The 25,056-nt window shown below is 38.9% G+C and overlaps 1 protein-coding gene across 10 annotated transcripts in view; it reads left to right on the top strand.

The window, feature by feature from the left end:
* TAFA2 (TAFA chemokine like family member 2) overlaps positions 1-25,056 on the top strand; it is a 586,563-nt gene that overhangs the window by 389,159 nt on the left and 172,348 nt on the right. For 9 of the 10 annotated variants that reach the window (XM_045165424.1, XM_045165425.1, XM_045165421.1 and 6 more), the window contains one exon: positions 20,289-20,395. In XM_045165424.1, the coding sequence (XP_045021359.1) occupies positions 20,289-20,395 (107 nt within the window). Of the gene's footprint in view, positions 1-18,048; positions 18,071-20,288; positions 20,396-25,056 lie in introns of those variants that run through there. The other variant, XM_045165431.1, reaches the window with a different exon arrangement.

Here is a 25,056-nt window from a genome sequence, read left to right as displayed (position 1 = left end):
ATATGGCACTATGGAAGGTAAGATCCTTTTTAGGGAAGCAGAGCTATAGCGTATGGCTTCTCAAGGAGCTTAGGATGTGGTTACAGAGATGGGACTCACATAAGATAGCTTAACAGTTAACAGTATCCTATTGCCTGCAAGGGGTGGAGGAATTAGATGTTATCAGACATAAGAAAAAGTACGTGATTATGTAGTGTAACCAAGTTCAAAATTAAAAGGATATATGTAGCATTTCTTTGTTTTATTAATTCATTTATTCCACACCTACTCTGTGACAAGAAGTATTGTAAGTAAACTGGGGATAATGTAGTGAAATAGAAGGCCTGGGTTCCTGCTTTTATGGGGTCTATATTCTAGTAGGGGGAGAGAAGAATACTATACAAATAACATATGCTGCTGCTGCTGCTAAGTCGCTTCAGTCGTGTCTGACTCTGTGCGACCCCATAGACAGCAGCCCACCAGGGTCCCCCGTCTCTGGGATTCTCCAGGCAAGAACACTGGAGTGGGTTGCCATTTCCCTCTCCAATGCACAAAAGTGAAAAGTGAAAGTGAAGCTGCTCAGTCATGTCCGACTCTTAGCAACCCATGGACTGCAGCCTACAAGGCTCCTCCTTCCATGGGATTTTCCAGGCTAGAGTACTGGAGTGGGGTGCCATTGCCATCTCCGAAATAACATATAGATCATCATTATAATTTAAAATACTGTTAAGTGCCATGAAGAAAATAAATGTAGGTTATATGATACAGTTGATGAGCTGTTCCATTTATGACTCTTACCATATACCATTTTTCTTTATTTTTATTGTGATAAATATGACATCAGACAATTTACCATTTTCACCACTTAAAGTATACAGTTCAGTGGGATTAAGTACATTCACAATATTGTACAAATATGACAACTATCCATTTCCAGAACTTTTCCATTATCTCAAACAGTAGTTCTATAGCTGTTAAACAATAACTTCATATTTCTCCCTCCTCTCAGCTCTTGGTAGCTTCTACTCTACTCTCTGTCTTTTAGGAACTGGCCTATTGTAGTTATCTCATATAAATGGGATAACAGAGTATTTGCACTTTTGTGTCTGGCTTATTCCACTTAGCATGTTTTCAAGGCTCCTCCATGTTGTAGCATATATCACAATTTCATCCCTTTTTAAGGCTGAATGCTGCTGCTGCTAAGTCGCTTCACTTGTGTCTGACTCTGTGCGACCCCATAGACGGCAGCCCACCAGGCTCTGCTGTCCCTGGGATTCTCCAGGCAAGAACACTGGAGTGGGTTGCCATTTCCTTCTCCAATGCATGAAAGCAAAAAGTGAAAGTGAAGTCGCTCAGGTGTGTCCAGCTCTTTGTGACCCCATGGACTGCAGCCCATCAGGCTCCTCCGTCCATGGGATTTTCCAGGCAAGAGTACTGGAGTGGGTTGCCATTGCCTTCTCCAAGGCTGCATGATATTCTGCTAAATATACACAGCATGATGTTTATCCTATATGATATTAGCTATTTTAATGTGATTTGCTAAGAAGTATAATTTATAAAATACTTGACAAAGTACTTTAATTATACATGGTAAGAAGAGTATTGGGCTTCCCTGGTGGCTCAGATGATAAGGAATCCGCCTGCAATGCAGGTGACCTGGGTTAGATCACTGTTTGGGAAAATCCTCCTGAAGGAGGGCCTGGCAACCCACTGCAGTATTCTTGCTTGGAGAATCCCCATGGACAGAGGAGCCTGGTGGGCTACAGTCCATGGAGTCTCAAAGAATAGGACATGACTGAGTGACTAAGCACAGCACACACATAAGAAGAGTGTTAACTCAGGGATTATTGGTTAAATTGCTGTTAAACTGACATGGTATCTGGCACAGTTGTGAAGTATTCTACCTGCTGTGTCTTGGATTATTGTTCCCGACAATGAAGTAAGAGGATATAAATTGGGAGGAAATAAGGTCAGTAGGTTTTCAACAAATATGGAATGACTGGCTGTAATGGGTTAGTTGCTAAGTTGTGTTCAGCTCTTGCAATCCCATAGACTGTAGCCCACCAGGCTTCTCTGCCTATGGATTTCCCAGGCAAGAATACTGGAGTGGGTTGCCATTTCCTTCTCCCGGGCATCTTACCAACCCAAGGATCTAACCTGGGCCTCCTACATTGCAGGTGTATTCTTTATTGATTGAGCCATCAGGGAGACTCAATCAGTAGCTTGGACTAATCCTACCTGCCCCGGCCCCAATGTAGGACTTCCCTCTAGTCTGTGTTATTTGGGGGAATTTTTCTGAAAGAGATTCAGGTAACACCCTTCTGCCACCACTTTGGGCTATAATTTCAGAATCTAATAAGTCTAATCATTGGGAAAATGTCTCAAGAGTGCACATTTAACTGCTTGACTGCTGCTTCGCTGTGTGATTTGCATACTGCTGGAACATACCTGCCCTCCAACCAAAGAAACCAAGTTCACCGTAAAGAAAATGATAGGGATGGAAAGAAACGGCTGGTGGCAAAGATGGAAATACTGTATATTATGTGATTTTATTCAGAAAAGGAAATTCCAGATATTGGAAAGGGTAAAAAAGTAAGATTTTAAAAGGAGCCGAAATCTTGTTGTGAAAGGAAGAAGCCAGTAAGCAGTATGTATGTGTGTGACTCTTTGCTACCCCATGGACGGTAGGCTCCTCTGTCCACAGGATTCTCCAGGCAAGAATACTGGAGTAGGACAATGAGGTCTAAACATATAGTGGTTGCTGCTTTAACTCTTCATGAACTAACTTCTCAATTGCTTATGTTATTAACTGAAAAGTCAGTGTAATACTTTACTATATTAAAATCTGCTGATGTGCCACCCTTCTCTCTAAAGGATTTCATTAACATTTATGAAGTTATGTACAAATATTGAACACACACAAGGAGTGTGTATGCAGTGAAGTAGTGAAAATGTACACGTCTCAGAACTGCAATCTCTTTTAATCATGCGTTGCAACACTGCTGTGCTTGGAGTTAAATGATGGTACCCATGGGTGTCCAAACATTTTGCTCAAACCATTACTCTTAGAGCAGAGTGTGGACTCTGTTGAACTTGATTACCTCTTCTTGGACTTCTTTCCATTGTTTTTTGTTTGTTTTTGAGGCTGTAAAATGGCATGTATTTCAACACAGCTGTCAGTGCCTTGTCCAAGGTTTTCTTGCTTTTATACTTTTCGAAGGTAAGGTTGAAATGAGTTAATATTAGCACCTTTTGGGGGATGGTTATATGAGAGGAGGCCTTCAGAAACACAACTTTAACCTTTTAGGTCACTTACTGCTGAGAAGGTTTTATGCTGAGGGAGGGACTATATTGCAGTGGTTTATTGGTAAAGACATGTTTCTCTCCTGAATGTATATTATTAGTGGACAATGTGTGATGGCCTGTGGGCCACACTGGATGCCCTCAGACCTGTAGCTGTAGTTACAGTGAGAAAGTGTCGTTGCGTGTGTGTGTGTTCAGTCGGTCAGTCATGTCTGACGGTTTACAATCCTATGGCCTGTAGCCCGCCAGGCTCCTCTGTCCGTGGGATTTCCCAGGCAAGAATACTAGAGTAGGTTGCCATTTCCTCCTCCAGGGGATCTTCCCAACCCAGGGATCAAACCCATATCTCCTGCATTGGCAGGCAGATTCTTTACTGCTGAGTCACCAGAAAAGCCTGAATATGTCATTCTTAGGTTACAAAAGTTATCCTAACAAAGAACCCTTGAAGATGAATTATTTTTATCATTGCCACTCATTCTTTTGCTTCTTTGTTAGCATGAAGGAGAAATTGCGAAGTGGAGTGAATTTCTCCTGCAGCCTCATTTCCTAAGAGAACAAGGATAACTAGAGCAAAAGTAAAAAAGTACTTACCTAGTCTCAATGGTAATTGAGAGGACAAATATTTAGAACTGATTTTATGACTACAAAATATTTCCTTTAATAATCATAAAAGTTTTACTTAAAAGGGGAAGAAAATATTTTGTTATGAATCTTGTATGTGGAATTTAGATGTTATATGTAGAGCTGGTGATGATTTTGCCATACAGAATCACAAAATTATATCCTAGGTTTGTGATTTTGGCATCTATCAAAGAGTGAGTATGATTGGGAGTTTTCTTATTCTATTTAGTTATATGCCACCCAACAGCTGTGAAACATCACCATCTCTGTCACTCAGGAGTGGATGTTTTGTGGCTTGTCTACATACTGCCTGTCTCCTACCACCTGTTTCTAGCCATATTTTGACAGAGAATCATTGCTGTAAGAAGGTGGGAGGAGGTAAATCAAGATTTTTCTAGTTGTTGACATATTTGCCTGAAGTTTTTGTAGGAGGAGATTGAGCATGAAATAAGATTTGTGTTGTCTAGATTTTAATAATCCAGCCATCTCCTTTATAAATATCATCAACGCACCATCATTTGATAGTACACATGTATTCTATATTAAATGGTACAGCCTAGGCTTCTTTCCAATTAAATAGCTCTACTTCATTTTAAGATTTATCTCAGTTATACTCACATTTGCTTCTGGTTTATTGTTTGATGTCATATATTATTTGTTGTGGGTGGTTCGGTGTGAAATCTTACTTTGACCATACCAGGGAATCATAATGTTGTTTGTTGTTGTTCATTCACGAAGTCCTGCTTGACTCTTTTGTGATCCCTGGGACTGTAGCCCACCAGGCTCCTCTGTCCACAGGATTTTCCAGACAAGTATATTAGAGTGGATTGCCATTTCCTTCTCAAGGAATCTTCCCGACCCAGGGATCAAATCCACGTCTCTTGTGTTGGCAGGAGGATCCTTTACTGCTGTGCCACAAGTGCATAACCATAATGCCTTCTGCTAATTTTTTCCCTTGGGAAGAGCAGATTTGAATTGTGGAAACAGTGTTTCATAGTTAAAAAGAATGATAAATAATCGTAAGAGTAGGGCACTAAATACAAAACAGAAATGCAGAGAAAGAATTTTATTTAAGGTTAATATTGTGAAGCAAAAGAGAGATTAAATTAAAATCTGATTGATTTAACTACTGTACTTTGAAAGGAGTAAAACACCCCAACAGGGCATGTGAGAATGAAGATATGTGTTTAGTGTTGTCTTCTTTGTGCCTTGTGGCAAAGATACGGAGATCAGTTACCCGGTTTTTCCGTATTGAAAAAAGAAGTTAATCACAGAAGAATTTTAAATGATTACTGTATCACAGCTGGCATTTATAGATCAATTACTATGTGTCAGGATCTGTGCTTAGAACTTTAAATAAATTAACTTACTTAGCATTCCAGTAGGTATTGTTATTATCTACATATTACATAAGCAGAAACTAAGGCTTTATGAAATTAAATAGCATGTCTCTAGCAGGCGGTACAAAGTAGTCCCAACATCCCATTATGACTTCAAGCCTCATGTCCTTAGTTGCCATAAGACTAAATTCACTACAGTTTAAACTGGAATATACAATTCATATCTTAAACATTGGTCAGAAGAACTTAAGCCAAGTTGAAGAAGTAGTTTTTAGACATCTTTTCTTGAGTCTATATGCAGAAAATAGACAATCAGAAAACATATGAAGATTTATTTTATTTTCTACTATTCACTATATTCTAAGTATGTTTTTTTTTTCTTCAAGCATGTTTCCACATAGAAGTCAATGTTAATGTCTTATTAAAATTAATTGGAGAAGGCAATGGCAACCCAGTCCAGTACTCTTGCCTGGAAAATCCCATGGACGGAGGAGCCTGGTGGGCTGCAGTCCATGGAGTTGAGAAGAGTCGGAGATGACTGAGTGACTTCACTTTCACTTTTCACTTTCACGCATTGGAGAAGGAAATGGCAACCCACTCCAGTGTTCTTGCCTGGAGAAACCCAGGGACGGGGGAGCCTGGTGGGCTGCTGTCTATGGGATTGCACAGAGTTGGACACGACTGAAGTGACTTAGCAGCAGCAGCAGCAGTTAAATGTGAATTTTAGATAAATCTGATAAGGGATTTATTTCTGAAATATAAGGAACTTCTTATAATCTAAAAGCAAAACAAAATAGATTTTAAAATGGGCAGAGGATTAAATAGACGTTTTTCCTAAGATGACTTACAGGTGGCTAATGGGTACATAAAAAGATGCTCAATATCATTAATCATCAGGGAAATGCAAATCAAAACCATGGTGAGATATCACCAAATAGCCAAAAGATAACTAATGTTAGTGAGGTTGTGGAGAAATTAGAACCTCTGCGCTCTGTTGGTGAGAATGTCTACAAAGCACTGTGGAAAACACTTTTCAGGTTTCTTAAAACATTAAAGATAGGAATATCATTGTCATTGTGCAGTTGCTCAGTCATGTCCAGCTCTTTGTGACCCCATGGACTGCAGCATGCCAAACTTCCCTGTCCTTCTCTGTTTTCCAGAATTTGCTCAAACTCATGTCCATTAAGTTCGTGATGCCACCCAAAAAATTCATCCATATAGGAATACCATAAGAATCTAGCAATCCCATTCCTGGGTATATTTCTAAAGTACGATTGAACTTAATATCTTGAAGAGAGATCTGCACTTCCAAGTTTACTACTGTGTTGTTAACAATAGCTGAGATATTAAAACCACCGAAATGACTACTGACAAGTGAGTGGATATAGAAAATGTGGTATACTCACTGTTGTTTAGTTGCTGAGTTGTGTCCGACTCTTTTTTCTACCCCGTGGACTGTAGCCCACCAGACTCCTTCGTTCGTGGGATTTCCCAGGCAAGAATACTAGAGTGGGTTACCATTTCCTTCTCCAGGGGATCTTCCCCACTCAGGGGTCAAACCCATGCCTCCTGCACTGGAGGACAGGTTCTTTACCACTGAGTCGCCAGGGAAGCCTGGTATACTCATGTAGGGGAATATTATTCAGCCTTAAGAAAGATGGAAATCCTGCTGTTTGTGATTACATGGGTGGATCTGAAAGGCAATATGCTAAGTGAAATAAGTCAGTCACAAGAAGACAAGTACTGCATAATTCCACTCATGTGAGGTATCTCATTAGTCAAACTTACAAAAGCAGAAAACAGAAAGTTGTTTGCCAGAGGATGTGGGAGAAGATGGGGAGTTATTCAATAGGTATAAAGTTACAGTTATAAAGCATGAATAAGTTATGAAAATCTGCTGTACAGCATAGTGCTATAATTAACAATGTGGCATTGTGCACTTTGAAATTTATTTAGATGGTAGAATTCATGTTAAACATTGTCCTTAACAGACTTATACACAGAAGGAAACAACACAAGGAAACTTAGGAGGTGATGGATATTTGTGTGTCTTGATAATGATGATGGTATCATGAGTGTTGACATGGCCAAATGCATCAAACTGTATACACTAATATTTGCAGCATTCTAATATATTATTTTTCTCAGTAAACCTGTAAAAATATAAAAGTGAATTTAAGTTGGCATCCTTTATTTTATCTGATAATCCTAAATTTGTCACTTCTGGTATAACAATTTTATTAGGTCTAATCTCAATAGACTAATATCTGGTAGATATTGGACCCTTAACTCTGAAGTTTTAATTCACCTTTCATCAGATCATGCAGTGAGTATAAATAATAGATACACCATTTAAAGATTGATTGTTTTGTAGTCCATAGACCACAGTAATGAAAAACAATAGTCTTTCCTTTATCCAGTGTCATGGCAATATGGTGATCTTCTTTTGATGATTTTCTAGATAAATGATAGTTAGAACTTGCTTTTACTCTTTTTTTAAGTCTAAAATGTACCATCTACTTTGGGGCCCATTACAGAGTATTTGGAGTATTGTTAATTTGCAATGAGAACTGAACCAGTGGGCAGAAAATTGGTTTCAAGACCCTCCTCTACCATCTACAACTTGTCTTCAAATGTTCTTTCAGATTTGATCTGTAATCTGAGAATATTAATATGTACAAAGCTTACATCAGAAAGTTATCGTGAGGATCTTTTCACGTGCCTGTTGGCCATCTGTATGTCTTCTCTAAAAAATGTCTATTCAGATCTTTTGACCATTTTTGATTCGGTTGTTTGTTTTGTTTTTGATATTGAGTTGTATAAGCTGTTCATATGTTTTGAATACTAACCCCTTAGCTGTCATATCATCTGCAAATATTTCCTCCCATTCCGTAGATTATCTGTTCATTTTGTTGATGGTTTGCTGTGCAAAATTTTTAAGTTTCATTAGATCCTGTCTGTTTATTTTTGCTTTTATTTCATTCAGATCCCCCAAAAATGTTTCTACAGTTTATGTCAAAGAGTGTTCTGCCTATGTTTTCTTTCTAGGAGTTTTAAACTTTCATGTCTTGCATTTAGGTCTTTAATCAATTTTGAGTTTATATTTGTACATGATGTGAGGAGATGTTCTCTCTCTCGTTTTTTAAAAAAAACATAGTAGACTCCTTTTTTGAAGATTTATTTATTTTGTTTTATTTTTGGCTGTGGTGGGTCTTCGATGCCACGTGGGCTGTCTCTGATTTTGGCCAGTGGAGCTACTCTTCTTTGCAGTGAGCAGGCTTCTCCTTGCGGTGGCTTCTCTTGCTGTGGAGCACAGGCTCCAGGCACGTGGGCTTCAGTAGTTGCAGCATGTGGGCTCAATAGTTGTGGCTCATGGGCTCTAGAGACAGGCTCAGTAGTTGTGGCGCATGGGCTTAATTGCTCTGCAGCATGTGGGATCTTTCCGGACTAGGGAACAAACCCGTGTCACTTGCATTGCAAGGTGGATTTTTAACTACTGAACCACCAAGGAAGCCCAGGAGATGTTCTAATTTCATTCTTTTACATGAAGCTGTGCACTTTTTCCAGAACCACTTATTGAGGAGACTCTTTTTCTTCATATATTCTTGTCTCCTTTGTCATAGATTAGTTGGCCATAGATACCAGTATATTTAAAACTATAAACATATGTAGCAATATTAATAACTTCAGTTAGCATGCTGTGTTCCAGGTATCTCTACAGGCATTAGAGATAGCTAATGATCTAATGTATCTAATGATCTTAGAATTCTGTACATTTATAAATTTGATGTCTATTCTCTGATATCCCAGTATCAGTATTCATTTTGCAGAGCCATCTGAAGACTCTATTAATTAGCCTTGCTTTTTTTTTTAAGACTTTTTCATATTCCTGTCTTTAATTCTATAGACTTAGGATAAATTCCTAAAAGTAGATTCATTTTCACCTATGATTAAAACATGTAAGTTCTTTTACTTGCTGCTCAAAAACTTTATTTCTCACTAATTCCCAGCCAGGTGGCTATGCCCTAGATGTTATTAATAATGTATAATAATCACTACAGTTTGCGTGTCTACTTTATTCTGGCTTTGTGTCAGATTCTTTATACACACTGTATTTATTCCTTACAACAGTCCTACCAGTATGTAATAGTATTTATGCATTCTTTATGTGGGCATTGAGGCTCATAGTTGTTAAGTACACTCGACAAAGGCATTTTCCCATTGTATGTCAGAGCTAGGATAATATTCAGGTAAGCGGTTCTGCCTTGCAAGCCATGCTCTGAAAGAAGGATCTTTGAAGAAATAGTAGTATTGCTGATTTAGCATATAACTTTCTTTTAAGTTCAAACCATCACACAATTTCTTATTAGTTTTAATGACATTCCTATTTGAAAAAATAGATGGCATTCCCATTTTATAGATTGAAAAGGAAGGTAAGTGATTCAGTTGTAATAACATGCACAGCAATGTGGTTTAGCTTAGCCCTCGTCATTTCAGGTGTCTTTCATAAATGATTGCTTTATTTTGCCTATAGTGTTTTTGTCTGTTTTGGGTATTAGCACTTGGAGCCTTAGAATATTGTATGTTTCAGGAAAAATCATTTGAATGATAATACATTTCTATTTCCTATCATTATGGTCTGTAGGTGGCAAACGCATTTATGTAAAATCAGCACTTTGGTTGTACATTACTAGGCATAAAGCAAAAGCACTCCTGGATTTCTATACCCACCAAAATTGCAGTATTGTAGGAAAATGAATGGAAGTATAAATTTTGGGTGAAGGAAGGAGGCAATAGTGGTTCTTAAAAGAGGCTTATATTTGCTGCCAGGCAATCCTTAGAAACCAGTGGAGCTTTCTTGGCTAAATCTCCAGGGTCGACTTCTTAACTGAATGGAATGTAAAAGGTACATTCATCATGAAACACAGATGTATTGAGTGAATTTTATAGCTATTGTTTCCATTTAGAAAAATGTGAGAACCAGGATTATATTCCAAAGTCTTTGCTTTGAAGTTACCTAAAAAAATGTGAACTAATTGGACTAATCTTATGACTGGCATACAAAAATGCAAAGTAAATAAACTTTACTTTTTAGATATTCATTTGGCTACTTAAGGTCTCGGTTGTGACATATGGAATCTTCCACTGGGACATGTGGGCTTCTCTCTAGCTGTGGCACTCAGGCTCAGCAGCTGCAGCACACAGGCTTAGTTGCCCCTTGGCATGTGGGATCTTAGTTCCCTGACCAGGAATTGAACCTGTTTCCTGCACTGCAAGGTGGATTGCTAACCATTGGACCACCAGGGAAGTCCCGTAAGTCTATAAACTTTTGATAATTTTAAAATGGGAAATCCAGATTCTATTCAGTGGGTAGATTCTAATTCAAATAACATACACAGTTAAGTGTGGTGTGAAATACTATAATGTCATGGTATTGGATATGTGGTATAAAGTGGATCCAAATGAATACCAATAATAAAAATGAGTAGATTACCACCTCAGCTTCTGGATAATATAATACAATACCACAGGATTATTGGTAGGGTCACATGATTATCTCTTAAATTTGCTACTATATATTGTATGTACAAAATATGTACACACATGGATCCCTTATACTTTAATATGCATCTATATTTATCTAATCTCAATACTGATATCACTGTCTGCCTGCCTCAAAGAATATTGCAATAGCAATATTCCTGACTAACATAAATGCTAGTCAAGTTGGACATTATTATTGGATAAAACCAGCAACGTAGTGAAATTTGTGGCTCAAGATGTCATATTTAGTAGGGTTATTGTAATAACCTATCAGAAAACAAAGGATAATTAATTTTGGAAGATGCATTTGCTTCAATATAAAATAGGGAAATTAAAAGTAATAACAATACTTAGGATAATAATAATATTGTCATAATAACTTGTCTTTGTAGAGCATAGATACTTACAAAAACTTAGTCTACCCTGACTTTGGTATTTTTAACGTACCTCTTCCTTCTGGCTTTTTCCAATCACCTGTTCAAGTCTCTCGCTACCATTTTGTCTCTACTTCCCTTTTCAGTATGTTTCTTAAAAGAGTGATTTAGTCTGTTTCCATTTTCTCATCTCCCATGCTCCTCACTTCATTTTGTATCTCTCCACCAGTGTGTGCACTGTACTTTCCACTGACATTCTTAGCCACTGAGTATAGCAGACATTTAGTTGTTTAAAATAAAAAAGTAATGAAACCTCCATTAAGAAGGATTCATTTGTTCTGATTCTAAAATAAAGGCACAGATTCCTTCATTGAACATATTTTGATGTTCTGTGAATACACGGTGATTAATAGAGAGGAACTTGGACTTGCCTGGCAGTCCAGTGGTTAAAGCACTGTGCTTCCAATGCAGGGACACAGGTTCAATCCCTGGTTGGAGAAGTTCTACATGCTGTGTGGTGGGGCAAAAAAAAAAAAAAAAAAAAGTGGAGAGGATTTGTCCTTATAGAAATAACATTTTAATGAGAGAAAGAAGAAAATAAAAACCTCAAATATGTAAATAAGTGAATAAAATAATTTCAGATTATAATAAATGGAGGAAATACAGATGGTCCCCAACTTTAAATGGTTTGCATTCATATAACTTTGAATTTGACTATACTTTCAAACTATACTTTGAATTTTTTTCTTGTCTGGCAATATGTGGTACAATACTTGCTCCTGATACTGGAAAATATGGGTGAATTGAAGCTTCCTGTTAGCCATGTGATCCCAAAAGTAAATAGCTGCTTCACTTAGAATCATTCTGTACCCATACTACCATTCTGTTTTTCATTTTCAATATAGCACTCAATAAATTTATGAGATATTCAACATTTCATTGTAAAATAGGCTTTGGTGGTTTAGTCACTAAGTCATGTCCGACTCTTGTGACGCCATGGACTGTAGCCTGCCAGGCTCCTCTGTCCATGGGATTCTCCAGGCAAGAATACTGGAGTGGTTGCCATTTCCTTCTCCAAAATAGGCTTTATGTTTGCCCAACTGTAGGCTAATGTTGGGCTTCCCAGGTGGTGCTAGTGATAAAGAACTTGCCTGACAATGCAGGAGACTTAAGAAACTTGGTTTTGATCCCTGGGTCAGGACCTGGAGGAGAGTATGGAAACCCACTCTGGTATTCTTGCCTAGAGAATCCCATGGACAGAGGAGTCTGGTGGGCCACAGCCCATAGGGTCATGAAGAGTCGGACATAAAGCGACTTAGCATGCATGCAAAGGCTAATGTAAGTATTCTGAGCATGCTTAAGGTAGGCTGGTCTGAGCTCTGATGTTTTGTAGGTTAAGTGTATCAAATGCATTTTCAATGTACACTGAATTAATCTGGATGTAGCCCCACTTTAAGATGAGGAAGATCTATACGACAGGATATTAGGAACAAGAGAGAGTGGGGTGGGTGTCTCTGGATTCTGAAGGGTAAGATGCTCAGGAGGTATTCTCTGTGGAGGTGATTATGAACTGAAACTGACCATGCAAAGACTAGAGGGAGAGCTTTCAAGGCAGAGCTAACATTTAATTTGGGTTTTAGAATGAATTTGGCTGCAAGGGGATTGGTTTACACCCTTGAAGTTTCTAGGGTGAAATCTGAAACTGGCCTCCATATGTGGAGGGTGAGGAGGGATGCACAAGGGAGAAAACACTACAGATTGGTAAGTGGAGCATTTAAAAAGCAAGGGAACTTACATTGGAGGCTTGTCTTAGGTGCTGGATGATGGAAATCATTCCGCAGCTGCCCAGCAAATCTTAAGAGGCCTTACTAGGGTTCAGTCATGTATTCGGTCTGGATGGTCTTAGCAGCACACATCACCTTTCAAGGTACACCCTTGGAGTAGCTCTCCCTGTGGGCATGGTGGGCAGAATATACATTCCTAGGACAGGGAAGGACCCTCCGACTGCCTGGGTACAGCTTGAGTATCAACCAGCAGTTATGTCCTCCTGATTACCTCCTCTGACAAAGGGACAGAGGGAGGGCCAATGTGTCTGAAGTGTAAAGATGGAGGGGAACATGGATGTGAATTGAGGTCAGAAAAGTCAAGCAGGGAGATGATGTTGAACGTTCTCTCCAGTGAGAAATTTAGATTTTTACTCTTATTTCAATACACAGGTAAATTTCTAGGGTTTTCAGCAAAGAGCGGGGTGTGGTATTATTTGATTTACATTTTATAAGTACCATTCTGGTCCCTATCAGGACAGAAGGAACTTACCAGTTGGAGCATTCTATTTCAAAGTTAAATCCCTGTACTAGATTTGGCTGTTAAAGTTCATGCCATCGTAATTTGTTTACACAAGGTTGATATGAATGTTAGATCAGTGTAGAAAAACGTCCTATAAAAAGGCTTTTGTACTGAGCTGGCCAAAAAGTTCCTTTGGGTTTTTGTAACATGGAAAAACTTGAATGAACTTTGTGGCCAACCCAATATACATTGCCTTATATGACCACTATTAAGGCTTCTCTGATGGCTCAGTGGAGTAAAAGAATCTACTTGGAATGCAGTAGACACAGGAGACTCAGTTTCTATCACTAGGTTGGGAAGATCCCTTGAAGAAGGAAATGGTAACCTATTCCCGTATTCTTGCCTGGGAAATCCCATGGACAGAGGAGCCTGGCTGGTTATAATCCAAGGGGTCACAGAGTCAGAAATGACTGAATGACCAAGCGTGCCTAAACACACACATACACATGACCTTTACTTCCACAAATAAGTGCCTTAAGCTCTAGGAGAGGCCAGGTGATTGGCTTCCAGGCTCCAGATTTTTATCTTCTTGTTTATAAGTCTTTCCCACCTTTTTTCCCCTTCCATCTTCTTTATATTAGTTAAACCTGCCTTCTGTTTTTATGGTAAAGTGATTTTTCTAGCAGCATAATAGTTTCTTGCTTATTTATAATTAAAATACACTTTTAACATCAGTGTGGGGGCAGAGGGTTCTAACACCATTCAGACATCTGAATGGATATAACTGAAACATAGTACAGATGAGAAGAGCAAAAGAAAGTCTGGAGATTTAATTGTCAGTTCTCTACTTTGACAGCTTTTCACTTCAACATCCTTCACCGCCAAGGTTAGCATTTCTCAATTATTCTATTTCCCCTGTCTTGCCAGTGGCTGCTGCTTGGGGAGCAATTTCAAGGTTTCATCCTTTCTGTGAATTTATCCTTCAGTTTCCAGTTTCTTCTTCTTACAGCTTTTGCTGTTATAAAGTTCACTTAAATGTTGCTTTAAAAAAAAAAAGTAAAAAACAAAACATCAGTGTGACAATTTTGAAAGTGCATTCAACCTTTGACTATGGGGGAAATTTTTAGACCGAGACCTGGTGTTTAGCACCTTGAATGAGAAGTGAGTGCCCCCACCCTCTGTGCTCTTGTACAAGGTCAGGAAGAAGCATACCATCCAGCCTATTTTCTTTAGGGTTTTCTTCTTGGGTGTTGCCCCTTCGTGGAACATCAGTCATCACTCTGTTACATTTCAGTTTGCTCAATCTTGGTTGTTATTTTAAAATCAGAATAAATCACATTCCAGATTGGATTTCTCCCTTCTTTTTCTTCTTCGCTTTGTCTTATCTTCCCCTCCCCTACCCCTATCTCACTTTCTTCTCTCTGTGGGTCTTTTCCTAGTTTCATCCTAAAATAGTGACACACACTTGCTTCCTGCTCATGTTGGCAATGGCATGATATCTTTGGCTCTACAACATGATGTGACCCACATTCAACAAATATTCTCTTAGTTATTGAGCTGAACCTTGGGCCAGGCTCTCTTTTATTGTTCAGTTGCTAAGTCATTTCTGACTCTCTGTGACCCCATGGACTGCAGTGTGCCAGCCTTCTAGGTCCTTCATTACATCTCAGACTTTGCTCAGATTCATATCCATTGAGTCGGTGATACTATCTAACCATTTTGTACTCTGTCGCCCACTTATGCTCCTGCCCTCAGTCTTTCCCAGCATCAGGGTCTTTTCTAATGAATTGGCTGTTTGCATCACGTGGCAAAATTATTGGAGCTTCAGCTTCTATCCTTCCAATGAATATTCAGGGTTGATTTCTTTTAGGATTGAGTGGTTTGATCTCCTTGCAGTTCAAGAGACTCTCAGGCTCTAGGTATTTTCAAATGTGTGGCTCACAGTCCCTATCTTTAGAAATCTTGTATGATAGTAAGCGATGGGGATAAGTAAATAGAAAATTATATTACAGTGACATGTGCCTGGTATATATAGAGTAGGGCTTTTAACATGCTGCTGCTGCTGCTAAGTCGCTTCACTTGTGTCTGACTCTGTGCGACCCCATAGATGGCAGCCCACCAGGCTCCACTGTCCCTGGGATTCTCCAGGCAAGAACACCGGAGTGGGTTGCTATTTCCTTCTCCAATGCATGAAAGTGAAAAGTGAAAGTGGAGTCGCTCAGTTGTGTCCAACTCTTAGCGACCCCATGGACTGCAGCCCACCAGGCTCCTCTGCCCATGGGATTTTCCAGGCAAGAGTACTGGAGTGGGGTGCCATTGCCTTCTCCAGCTTTTAACATGGTCTTGACCAAATCCTATAGAAGGAATTCTTTTTTTTTAAAATTTTATTTTATTTTTAAACTTTACATAATTGTATTAGTTTTGCCAAATATCAAAATGAATTCGCCACAGGCATACATGTGTTCCCCATCCTGAACCCTCCTCCATCCTCCCTCCCCATACCATCCCTCTGGGTCGTCCCAGTGCACTAGCCCCAAGCATCCAGTATCATGCATCGAACCTGGACTGGCAACTCGTTTCATACATGATAATAAACCTTAAAAGCTTCTGCACATCAAAGGAAACTATTAGCAAGGTGAAAAGACAGCCTTCAGAATGGGAGAAAATAATAGCAAATGAAGCAACTGACAAACAACTAATCTCGAAAATATACAAGCAACTCCTACAGCTCAACTCCAGAAAAATAAATGACCCAATCAAAAAATGGGCCAAAGAACTAAATAGACATTTCTCTAAAGAAGACATACAGATGGCTAACAAACACATGAAAAGATGCTCAACATCACTCATTATCAGAGAAATGCAAATCAAAACCACTATGAGATACCCTTTCACACCAGTCAGAATGGCTGCGATCCAAAAGTCTACAAGCAATAAATGCTGGAGAGGGTGTGGAGAAAAGGGAACCCTCTTACACTGTTGGTGGGAATGCAAACTAGTCCAGCCACTATGGAGAACAGTGTGGAGATTCCTTAAAAAACTGGAACTAGAACGGCCTTATGATCCAGCAATCCCACTGCTGGGCATACACACTGAGGAAACCAGAAGGGAAAGAGACACGTGTACCCCAATGTTCATCGCAGCACTGTTTGTAATAGCCAGGACATGGAAGCAACCTAGATGTCCATCAGCAGATGAATGGATAAGCAAGCTGTGGTACATATACACAATGGAGTATTACTCAGCCATTAAAAAGAATACATTTGAATCAGTTCTAATGAGGTGGATGAAACTGGAGCCTATTATACAGAGTGAAGTAAGCCAGAAAGAAGGAATTCTAAGCTACACCCTGACCAATGAATAGAAGTTAGCAGTTTGAAGAGTCTGGCACATGGAGGTGGGTGACATGTTTCAGGTGACATGGAGATTTAGCTGGAAGATGTAGAGGAAATTTTGTAGAATTAAAATATTGACTATGAGTGTACATAGAGAGAGAGTTGGGGAAGAATGGTGTAAAGTAAGATTGGAGACAGAAAGACAGAAAAAGTTAAGTTATTGTTTTTAACTCTGATACCAGTACAAGTTTTTTTTTTTTTTTCTTTCCCTTAAACCTAGAAGAGAATCATGTGAAGGTTTCAATCATATGAAGGGGGTCTCATGATCATAATTACATGTTTGGCTACAATATAGAGTGTGCTATATGGGTTTTCCTGGTGGCTCAGATGGTACAGAATGTGCCTGCAACACGAAAGACTTGGGATTGATCCCTGGGTTGGAAAGATCCTCTGGAGGAGGGCATAGCAACCCAATCCAGTATTCTTGCTTGGAGAATCCCATGGACAGAGGAGCCTGGTGGGCTACAGTCCATGAGGTCACAAAGAGTTGGACACAACTGAGTGACTAAGCACAGCACACATAGAGAATGCATTTCGCTCAGTTAGCAGTATTTATCAGGTACTTCCTAAGTACTAAATATGACAAACAGAATCACATGAAAAGCAGACAAAGATTCAGCCTTTGGTTCCCAAGGACGACAATATTGGCAGCAGAAAGTCCAGTTAGGAGACTGCGTGTTGCCCATGAAAAATTTTGGTGGCCTGAACTGCAGTATTGCAGCAGGGATGTGTGCATAAGTAAAAGATATTCAGAAAGCAGTATTGACAGAACGTGGTCATTGACTGGATAGGGGTAGGGGTGGTATGAGAGGAAAGGCAGGGGTCTTTACAGACTTCCATATGTTGACCTGCTTTCTCCTTCCTTTTTCAGTTTGACAGCCTGGTGACTTTGTGGGTGTTTCTGTTTCCATATGTCTAGTTATCAGTTTGACCAGTTGTCAGTTCTGTCATGCCATGTGGTCGGTGAACAATGATAGGGAAAATACAATGGGTCATTGACCTTGTAGCAGAGGCCATTTGCTACGGGAAAGCTATTATCAAGAATTATGCTAAGCAGCTCTTCTTGTCAGATGAAGTTTGCTAAACTGTTCATTCTGTTATAGGTTATGCAGTACAATATTGTTGCAGGGATTGGGTGTAGGAGAGGAGGCAGGATGGTGGCAAAAATGTGAGAAAAAGAAGAATCTCATAACAAAGCTAACAGTAAGAGTGCCAAAAAACCACAAAGGTAATAGAATGGAAGATTTTAAATGGGAATTAAATGGGCACTTGAGATTGAATATCCCTAAACCAGATTGTTTTTCTAAGATACTTCCTGAGGACATTAGTATACTGTATTACACTGTGAAGAAAGGTTTCTAGACAATGCTGTACACTCAGATATGCCTCTTGTTTCAAAAAATCTGGTTGCACCCAGAGTTTTATAAATCTACTTGCCCCCTTTGTTTTTCAATACTGTATTAACATTCTGTGAAGTGATGCCTTGCAGGACACACAGATTTGGGAAATGCAGGTCTAACAAAGTTATGGCCGTAGTAATGGTTAACACCTATTGAACATTAATTATCTTGTATGTGTAGTGGTAAATTCTTTCCATGAACTAACTCCTTTAGTTTTTGTACCAACAACTATGAGATAGATATTATTCTCATTTTGGTTGCAAAAATACTTAGTTAAGTAATTTATAAAGTCATATAGACAGTAGGCAAGAAGCCAGATTTTAAACCAAGCCATCTAATCCAAAGGTCAACACTTATTCCTTTGTACATTATCTAAACACGTCACAAGACCAAGGTCCATGGAGGACTTGCAGCTGTTGGGCCCACTGAAATTCCCTTCAATCATCTCATGCATGGATGGGCCTCTCATGTACTCCAGGAACAACAAAACATGCAAATGACTGAACACTTTCCAGGCTCATAGTCATTGAGCCCTTATACATGCCAGCCATGGGGCCAGGCTCTTCACATACATACTCCATATGGCAGAAGAAAAAGTTGAGGCAGGAGATCCAGAAACTCACACAAGATTACTCAATCAGAAGCCAAGAGAGCCAGACTCAAATCCAGTCTGATTCAGGAGTAAGTCTGGAGTCTGTGTTCTTAGTCATACAGTGCTGCCCCCTCAACATCTGAATCAGTGTGAACAATCTCTCCAGGCCAAGAAGTGTAACTGTGTATCTGTATTAAATATGCATAAAATATCAACTTATTTTTAATCCATTTATTGGTATGAGTGACTCCTCTTCAAAATTATACAGTCATCATTGCTACCACGGAGTCATACTTTTGGAGACAGAATGTTTTGGAAGTGAAGGTGTGAGCAAAAAGATAACATGGAGGACTCAGGAGGAGGAATCAGGCTAGGTGAGGAAGCGACCTCACAAACCTGCACTGGAACTAAGACAAGAATGCAGGTCAGATAAGAATGGAGTGCCGTCCATTCAGGATCGAATCTGGGGAGGTACAGTGTGATGGATGTATATTTTATCTCCCTCATAAATAAAATGCGGATGGATTATGTTTTATGTTTTGCTTACCCCTTAGCAATATAATAGTTAATGTAAAGATTTTAGATTAAGGCAATTTGGTGTGTGAGTTTTCACTCTATCATTAAACACAAATTTAATGTAATTTCTGTCCTTCGTCATCTACAAAATGGGGATAGACATACCAACATCCCCAATTTGTCCTGAAGAACAGTTGAAATAATGTTGTATTCAGTGCTACAGAAAGTAGGTGCTAAACTTTTGTTTTAGGTAGCTATTATTTTATTATAACATTGCTTTGTTTTCCTGTTTTGTAGTCTCAACTTGCAAATGTTAACTTGCCATTTTTCATTCTGCTATTTCATTTTTCTTCTACTCATAAAGTACAGCATGGTAGGTTCAACAATATTAAGACACCTGTGTTTCAGCAGTAGTGATGTTGTACAGTAAAGTGACTTTTAAAAAGCACATTAGAAATAGTAGATTTGAAATGATTTTATTCTGTGCAGGAATTCATCAAATACGTTTTATCTCAACTGTTTACCCTGACCATTTGACTTGGCTTTGAAGAAGAATTTTTTAAAAGTAAAACAAATCACTTACTTAAAGATTATTCAAACAGCTGTGCCTTGAATTTTTTGAAAAAGATGAATCTATATTTATATGGAGAGAAAAATAGTAATGGTTTTTGGTTGGTTTCAGTTGTCATTAAGTGAAACAAGGTTGATAGAGCTAGGGCCTCTCTTATCACTTGCAGTGTATCAAGGTACTTTGTTTGGAAAACTTTAATCTTTTTTCTGTTCATAATTTATATGCAGAGAACAGTATTTTAATATAAGAAATGCAAATGTAGGTGTTAAAATGTCATAGGAACTTGTAAATGTACCATGATTATAGTGGAAAAACAGTGGGTTCACATACTTAAGATTTTTATTATTATTATTATTATTTTTTGCAGGATGAGTAAGAGATACTTACAGAAAGCAACAAAAGGAAAACTGCTAATAATAATATTTATTGTAACCTTGTGGGGGAAAGTTGTATCCAGTGCAAACCATCATAAAGGTAAGTTCTTCTCATTTCTTCCTTGCTGTCTATGGAAGGAAACTCCCTTTAATACAGACTGTTGTGTTCTGCCTTTACTGGTGAGTTACTTTTACTAAATATGGGTCTGCCCATTGCAGTTCTTTTCAAGTGAAGATGCAGAGATCCTAATATGGCTTTGATAGGGAATGAATGAGTATTAAAATGTTTCCAAGATTACTGTCACTTCTGCAAATAATATTCAAAGAGTACAGAACCGTGAATCTGCTTTATTCCTACCATTTCCATTTTTAAGATGTTAAAATGTTGAGTTGACAGGCAACAAAGATGAGTTTCAATGTGTAATTATCCACTAATGAAAGCACCTTTAATAATACTTATCTTAATAATATGTATACATGTGAATTTCCTTTCAGTACTTTTTGTAGGTCATATTTCTTCATGCCAGAGTATATCTTTGGCCACTATTTGGGTTTTACTGCTAGTATGATATTAAGCAGGTTCAATCCTGCCATGAAACAGGGGGAGGGAGGATATTTGTCTTATATATGTGTGTTAAGCTTGATAGCTCATAATTATGCCTCTTTCTGTTCTCTTTCCTGAGCATGAGACTCAGCATAGTGAATAAATACTTTTTCCCAAATGAATTAAAATGGGATATTTCTGGACTGTTCCTACCATAATTAAGTATTCATAACCTGAAAAGTCAATTTAGATTTTTCTGTGAAATATGATTTTACAATCTAGTTCTTTTTCCTCTGTAAAGTCCACAGATTAGCAACTTACTTTCTTATTTCTGATTAGAGTTAAGCCTGCCTTGAATTTTGTTAACACTTAAAATAGTTACACATGGGCATTTAATTAGCATTAGGGAAGAAGTATGCCAGGGAGGGAAGATGTGGTGTGACACTTATAAACACTTATAAATCTTTCCCCCTGTGTTTAAAACAAAAAAGTCATCTTTCAAAATATGAATTTTATAAAAAGTTTCTTCATATTTCACAATCCTGTTTTTGCCCCACTGTGCATGTTTTCTTCTTTTCCTTAGTATAGCACACAGATCCACAAATAAAGCTTAAAAAATTTTAAATTAGGGTTACTGGTATAATATTAAAAAGATGTTAAGGAGGATATTATTCATCTGCCTCCAAATTGGCTACAGTGAACCAAACTGAAGAATAATGCAGCCTTAAATTGTTGTGTTCAGTCAACAACAATCCTGTTGTTGATTGAATCCTGTTCAATCCTGTCCAACACTTTGAGACCCCATGGACTACAGCATGCCATGCTTTCCTGTCCTTCACCATCTCTTGTAAATTGCTCAAACTCATGTCCATTGAGTTGGTGATGCCATCCAACGATCTTGTCCTCTGTCATCCCCTCCTCTGGCCTTCAATCTTTCCCATTATCAGGGTCTTTTCTAATTAGTCAGCTCTTCCCATCAGGTGGCCGAAGTATTGGAGCTTCAGCTTCAGCATCAGTCCTTCTAATGAATATTCATGATTGATTTCCTTTAGGATTGACTGGTTTGATCTCCTTGCAGTCCAAGGGACTCTCAAGAGTCTTCTCTAGCACTATAGTTCAAAAGTATTGATTCTTTGGTGCTCAGGCTTCTTTATGATCCAACTGTCACATTCCACTACTGAAAAAACCATAGCTTTGACTATATGGACCTTTTTTGGCCAAGTAATGTTTCTGCTTTTTAATATGGTGTATAAGTTGGTCATAGTTTTTCTTCCAAGGAGCAAGCATCTTTTAATTTCATGGTTGCAGTCACCATTTGCAGTGATTTTGGAGCCCAAGAAAATAAAGTCTCTCACTGTTTCCGTTGTTTCCCCATCTATTTGGCATGAAGTGACGGGACTAGATGCCATGATCTTAGGTTTTTGAATGTTGAGTTTTAAGCCAGCTCTTTCATGCTCCTCTTTCACATTCATCAAGAGGCTCTTTAGTTCTTCTTCACTTTCTGCCATAAGGGTGTTTTCATCTGCATCTCTGAGGTTATTGATATTTTCTCTCTGCAATCTTGATTCCATCTTGTGTTTCATCCCATCCTGGTATTTTGCATGATGTACTCTGTATGTAAGTTAAATAAGCAGGGTGACAATATACAACCTTGACGTACTCCTTTTCCAATTTTGAACCAGTCCTTTGTTCCATGTCTAGTTATAACTGCAGCCTTCAATATTCACCTTTTAAAAAGGGGCAAACTACTGGGGCCGAGCCTCCTGATTTGGACTTCACTAGAGAAGACACCACTTTTCCAGTGGTCGTGTATGGATGTGAGAGTCGGACTGTGAAGAAAGCTGAGCACCGAAGAATTGATGCTTTTGAACTGTGGTGTTGGAGAAGACTCTGGAGAGTCCCTTGGACTGCAAGGAGATCCAACCAGTCCATCCTAAAGGAGATCAGTCCTGGGTGTTCATTGGAAGGACTGATGTTGAAGCTGAAACTCCAATACTTTGGCCACCTGATGTGAAGAGCTGACTCATTGGAAAAGACCCTTATGCTGGGAGGGATTGGGGGCAGGAGGAGAAGGGGACGACAGAGGATGAGATGGCTGAATGGCATCACCGACTCGATGGACGTAAGTTTGAGTGAACTCCGGGAGTTGGTGATGGACAGGGAGGCCTGGCGTGCTGTGATTCATGGGATTGCAAAGAGTCGGACATGACTGAGTGACTGATATGAACTGAACAGAGAAGACACATCATCCATATGGTCCCCATGGATGGTCATCCCAGTGCACCTTCTCAGTCTATAAAAATAGAATTGAGAGAAATGGGAGAGATTCATAGTAATTGTGAGTGTCAGTCCAGCAAAACAAGGGCTCATGATAAGGATGTGTTTTCATCTCCAAAGCCAAGTCGTGGGGTCTCTAAGAGAATCAATCAAAAGGACTGCTCCATAGTGAATACTGCATACAATTTTTAGAGCTGCTTTTAAGAACTTATAAGTTGTGCTATGTTCTGTGCTAACCTCAAAACAAAGATCTTTTCTTACTTTTTGCCAAAAAAAAAAAAAAAAGAATGTTTCTTGAACATATGAGATTGACTCAGAAAACCTACTCAAAGTGCCAAACCCAGTGCAGTATAGAAATGACTTTTGCTGATCCATTTCCACCCTACAAGAATATTTTGGAGGAAGAATTTAGGAAAAATTTCTCTGCCTCTTTTCCCTTTTCCTTTCTTTCTTTCTTTTATATTTTCTATGCAAATGTTCCTTTTGTTTAAACTATTTTACATCTAATGAGTATAATTTACATATTATTTGACACATACATAATATTTTAATTAATGTACATACAGCCATACATGAACTGTGAACTTCCAGATGTTCAAGCCAGTTTAGGAAAAGGCAGAAGAACCAGAGATCAAATTGCCAACATCAGCTGGATCATGGAAAAAGCAAGAGAGTTCCAGAAAAACATCTATTTCTGCTTTATTGACTATGCCAAAGCCTTTGACAGTGTGGATTACAATAAACTGTGGAAAATTCTTCAAGAGATGGGAATACCTGACCACCTGACCTACCTCTTGAGAAACCTATATGCAGGTCAGGAAGCAACAGTTAGAACTGGACATGGACCAACAGACTGGTTCCAAATAGGAAAAGGAGTACGTCAAGGCTGTATATTGTCACCCTGCTTATTTAACTTATATGCAGAGTACATCATGAGAACCGCTGGGCTGGAAGAAGCACAAGCTAGAATCAAGATTGCCAGGAGAAATATCACCTCAGATATGCAAATGACACCACCCTTATGGCAGAAAGTGAAGAGGAACTAAAGAGCCTCTTGATGAAAGTGAAAGAGCAGAGTGAAAAGGTTGACTTAAAGCTCAACATTCAGAAAACTAAGATCGTGGCATCTGGTTCATGGCAAATAGATTGGGAAACAGTGGAAACAGTGGCTGACTTTATTTTTCTGGGCTCCAAAATCACTGCAGATGGTGATTGCAGCCATGAAATTAAAAGATGCTTACTCCTTGGAAGAAAAGTTATGACCAACCTAGACAGCATATTAAAAAGCAGAGACATTACTTTGTCAACAAAGGTCTGTCTAGTCAAGGCTATGGTTTTTCCAGTGGTCATGTATGAATGTAAGAGTTGGACTATAAAGAAAGCTGAGCACAGAAGAATTGATGCTTTTGAACTGTGGTGTTGGAGAAGACTCTTGAGAGTCCCTTGGACTGCAAGGAGATCCAACCAGTCCATTCTAAAGGAGATCGGTCCTGGGTGTTCATTGGAAGGACTGATGTTGAAGCTGAAACTCCAATACTTTGGCCACCTGATGTGAAGAGCTGACTCATTTGAAAAAACCCTGATGCTGGGAAAGGTTGAGGGCAGGAGAAGAAGGGGACGACAGAGGATGAGATGGTTGGATGGCATCGCCGACTCGATGGACCTGGGTTTGGGTGGACTCCAGGAGTTGGTGATGGACAGGGAGGCCTGGCATACTGCGGTTCAGGGGTCACAAAGAGTTGGACATGACTCAGCTACTGAACTGAACTGAATGTTTAGGACATATTCTTAAAAGAACACAAGTGTGCTCACCACCCAATTGAGACCTGTAACATTTCTAATTCTTTTGAACATGTGTCTTCCACTCTAATTTCATTTCTTTGCCTCCTTACCTAAGCTAATCCCTATTCTAAACTTTGTATTTATAATTCCTTTGCTCT

This window comes from Bubalus bubalis, chromosome 4 (assembly GCF_019923935.1).
Source record: "Bubalus bubalis isolate 160015118507 breed Murrah chromosome 4, NDDB_SH_1, whole genome shotgun sequence".
In the NCBI taxonomy this organism is placed as follows: domain Eukaryota; kingdom Metazoa; phylum Chordata; class Mammalia; order Artiodactyla; family Bovidae; genus Bubalus; species Bubalus bubalis.
Note: the sequence above shows the minus strand (reverse complement) of the source record. Positions and strands in the feature narration are given on the sequence as shown.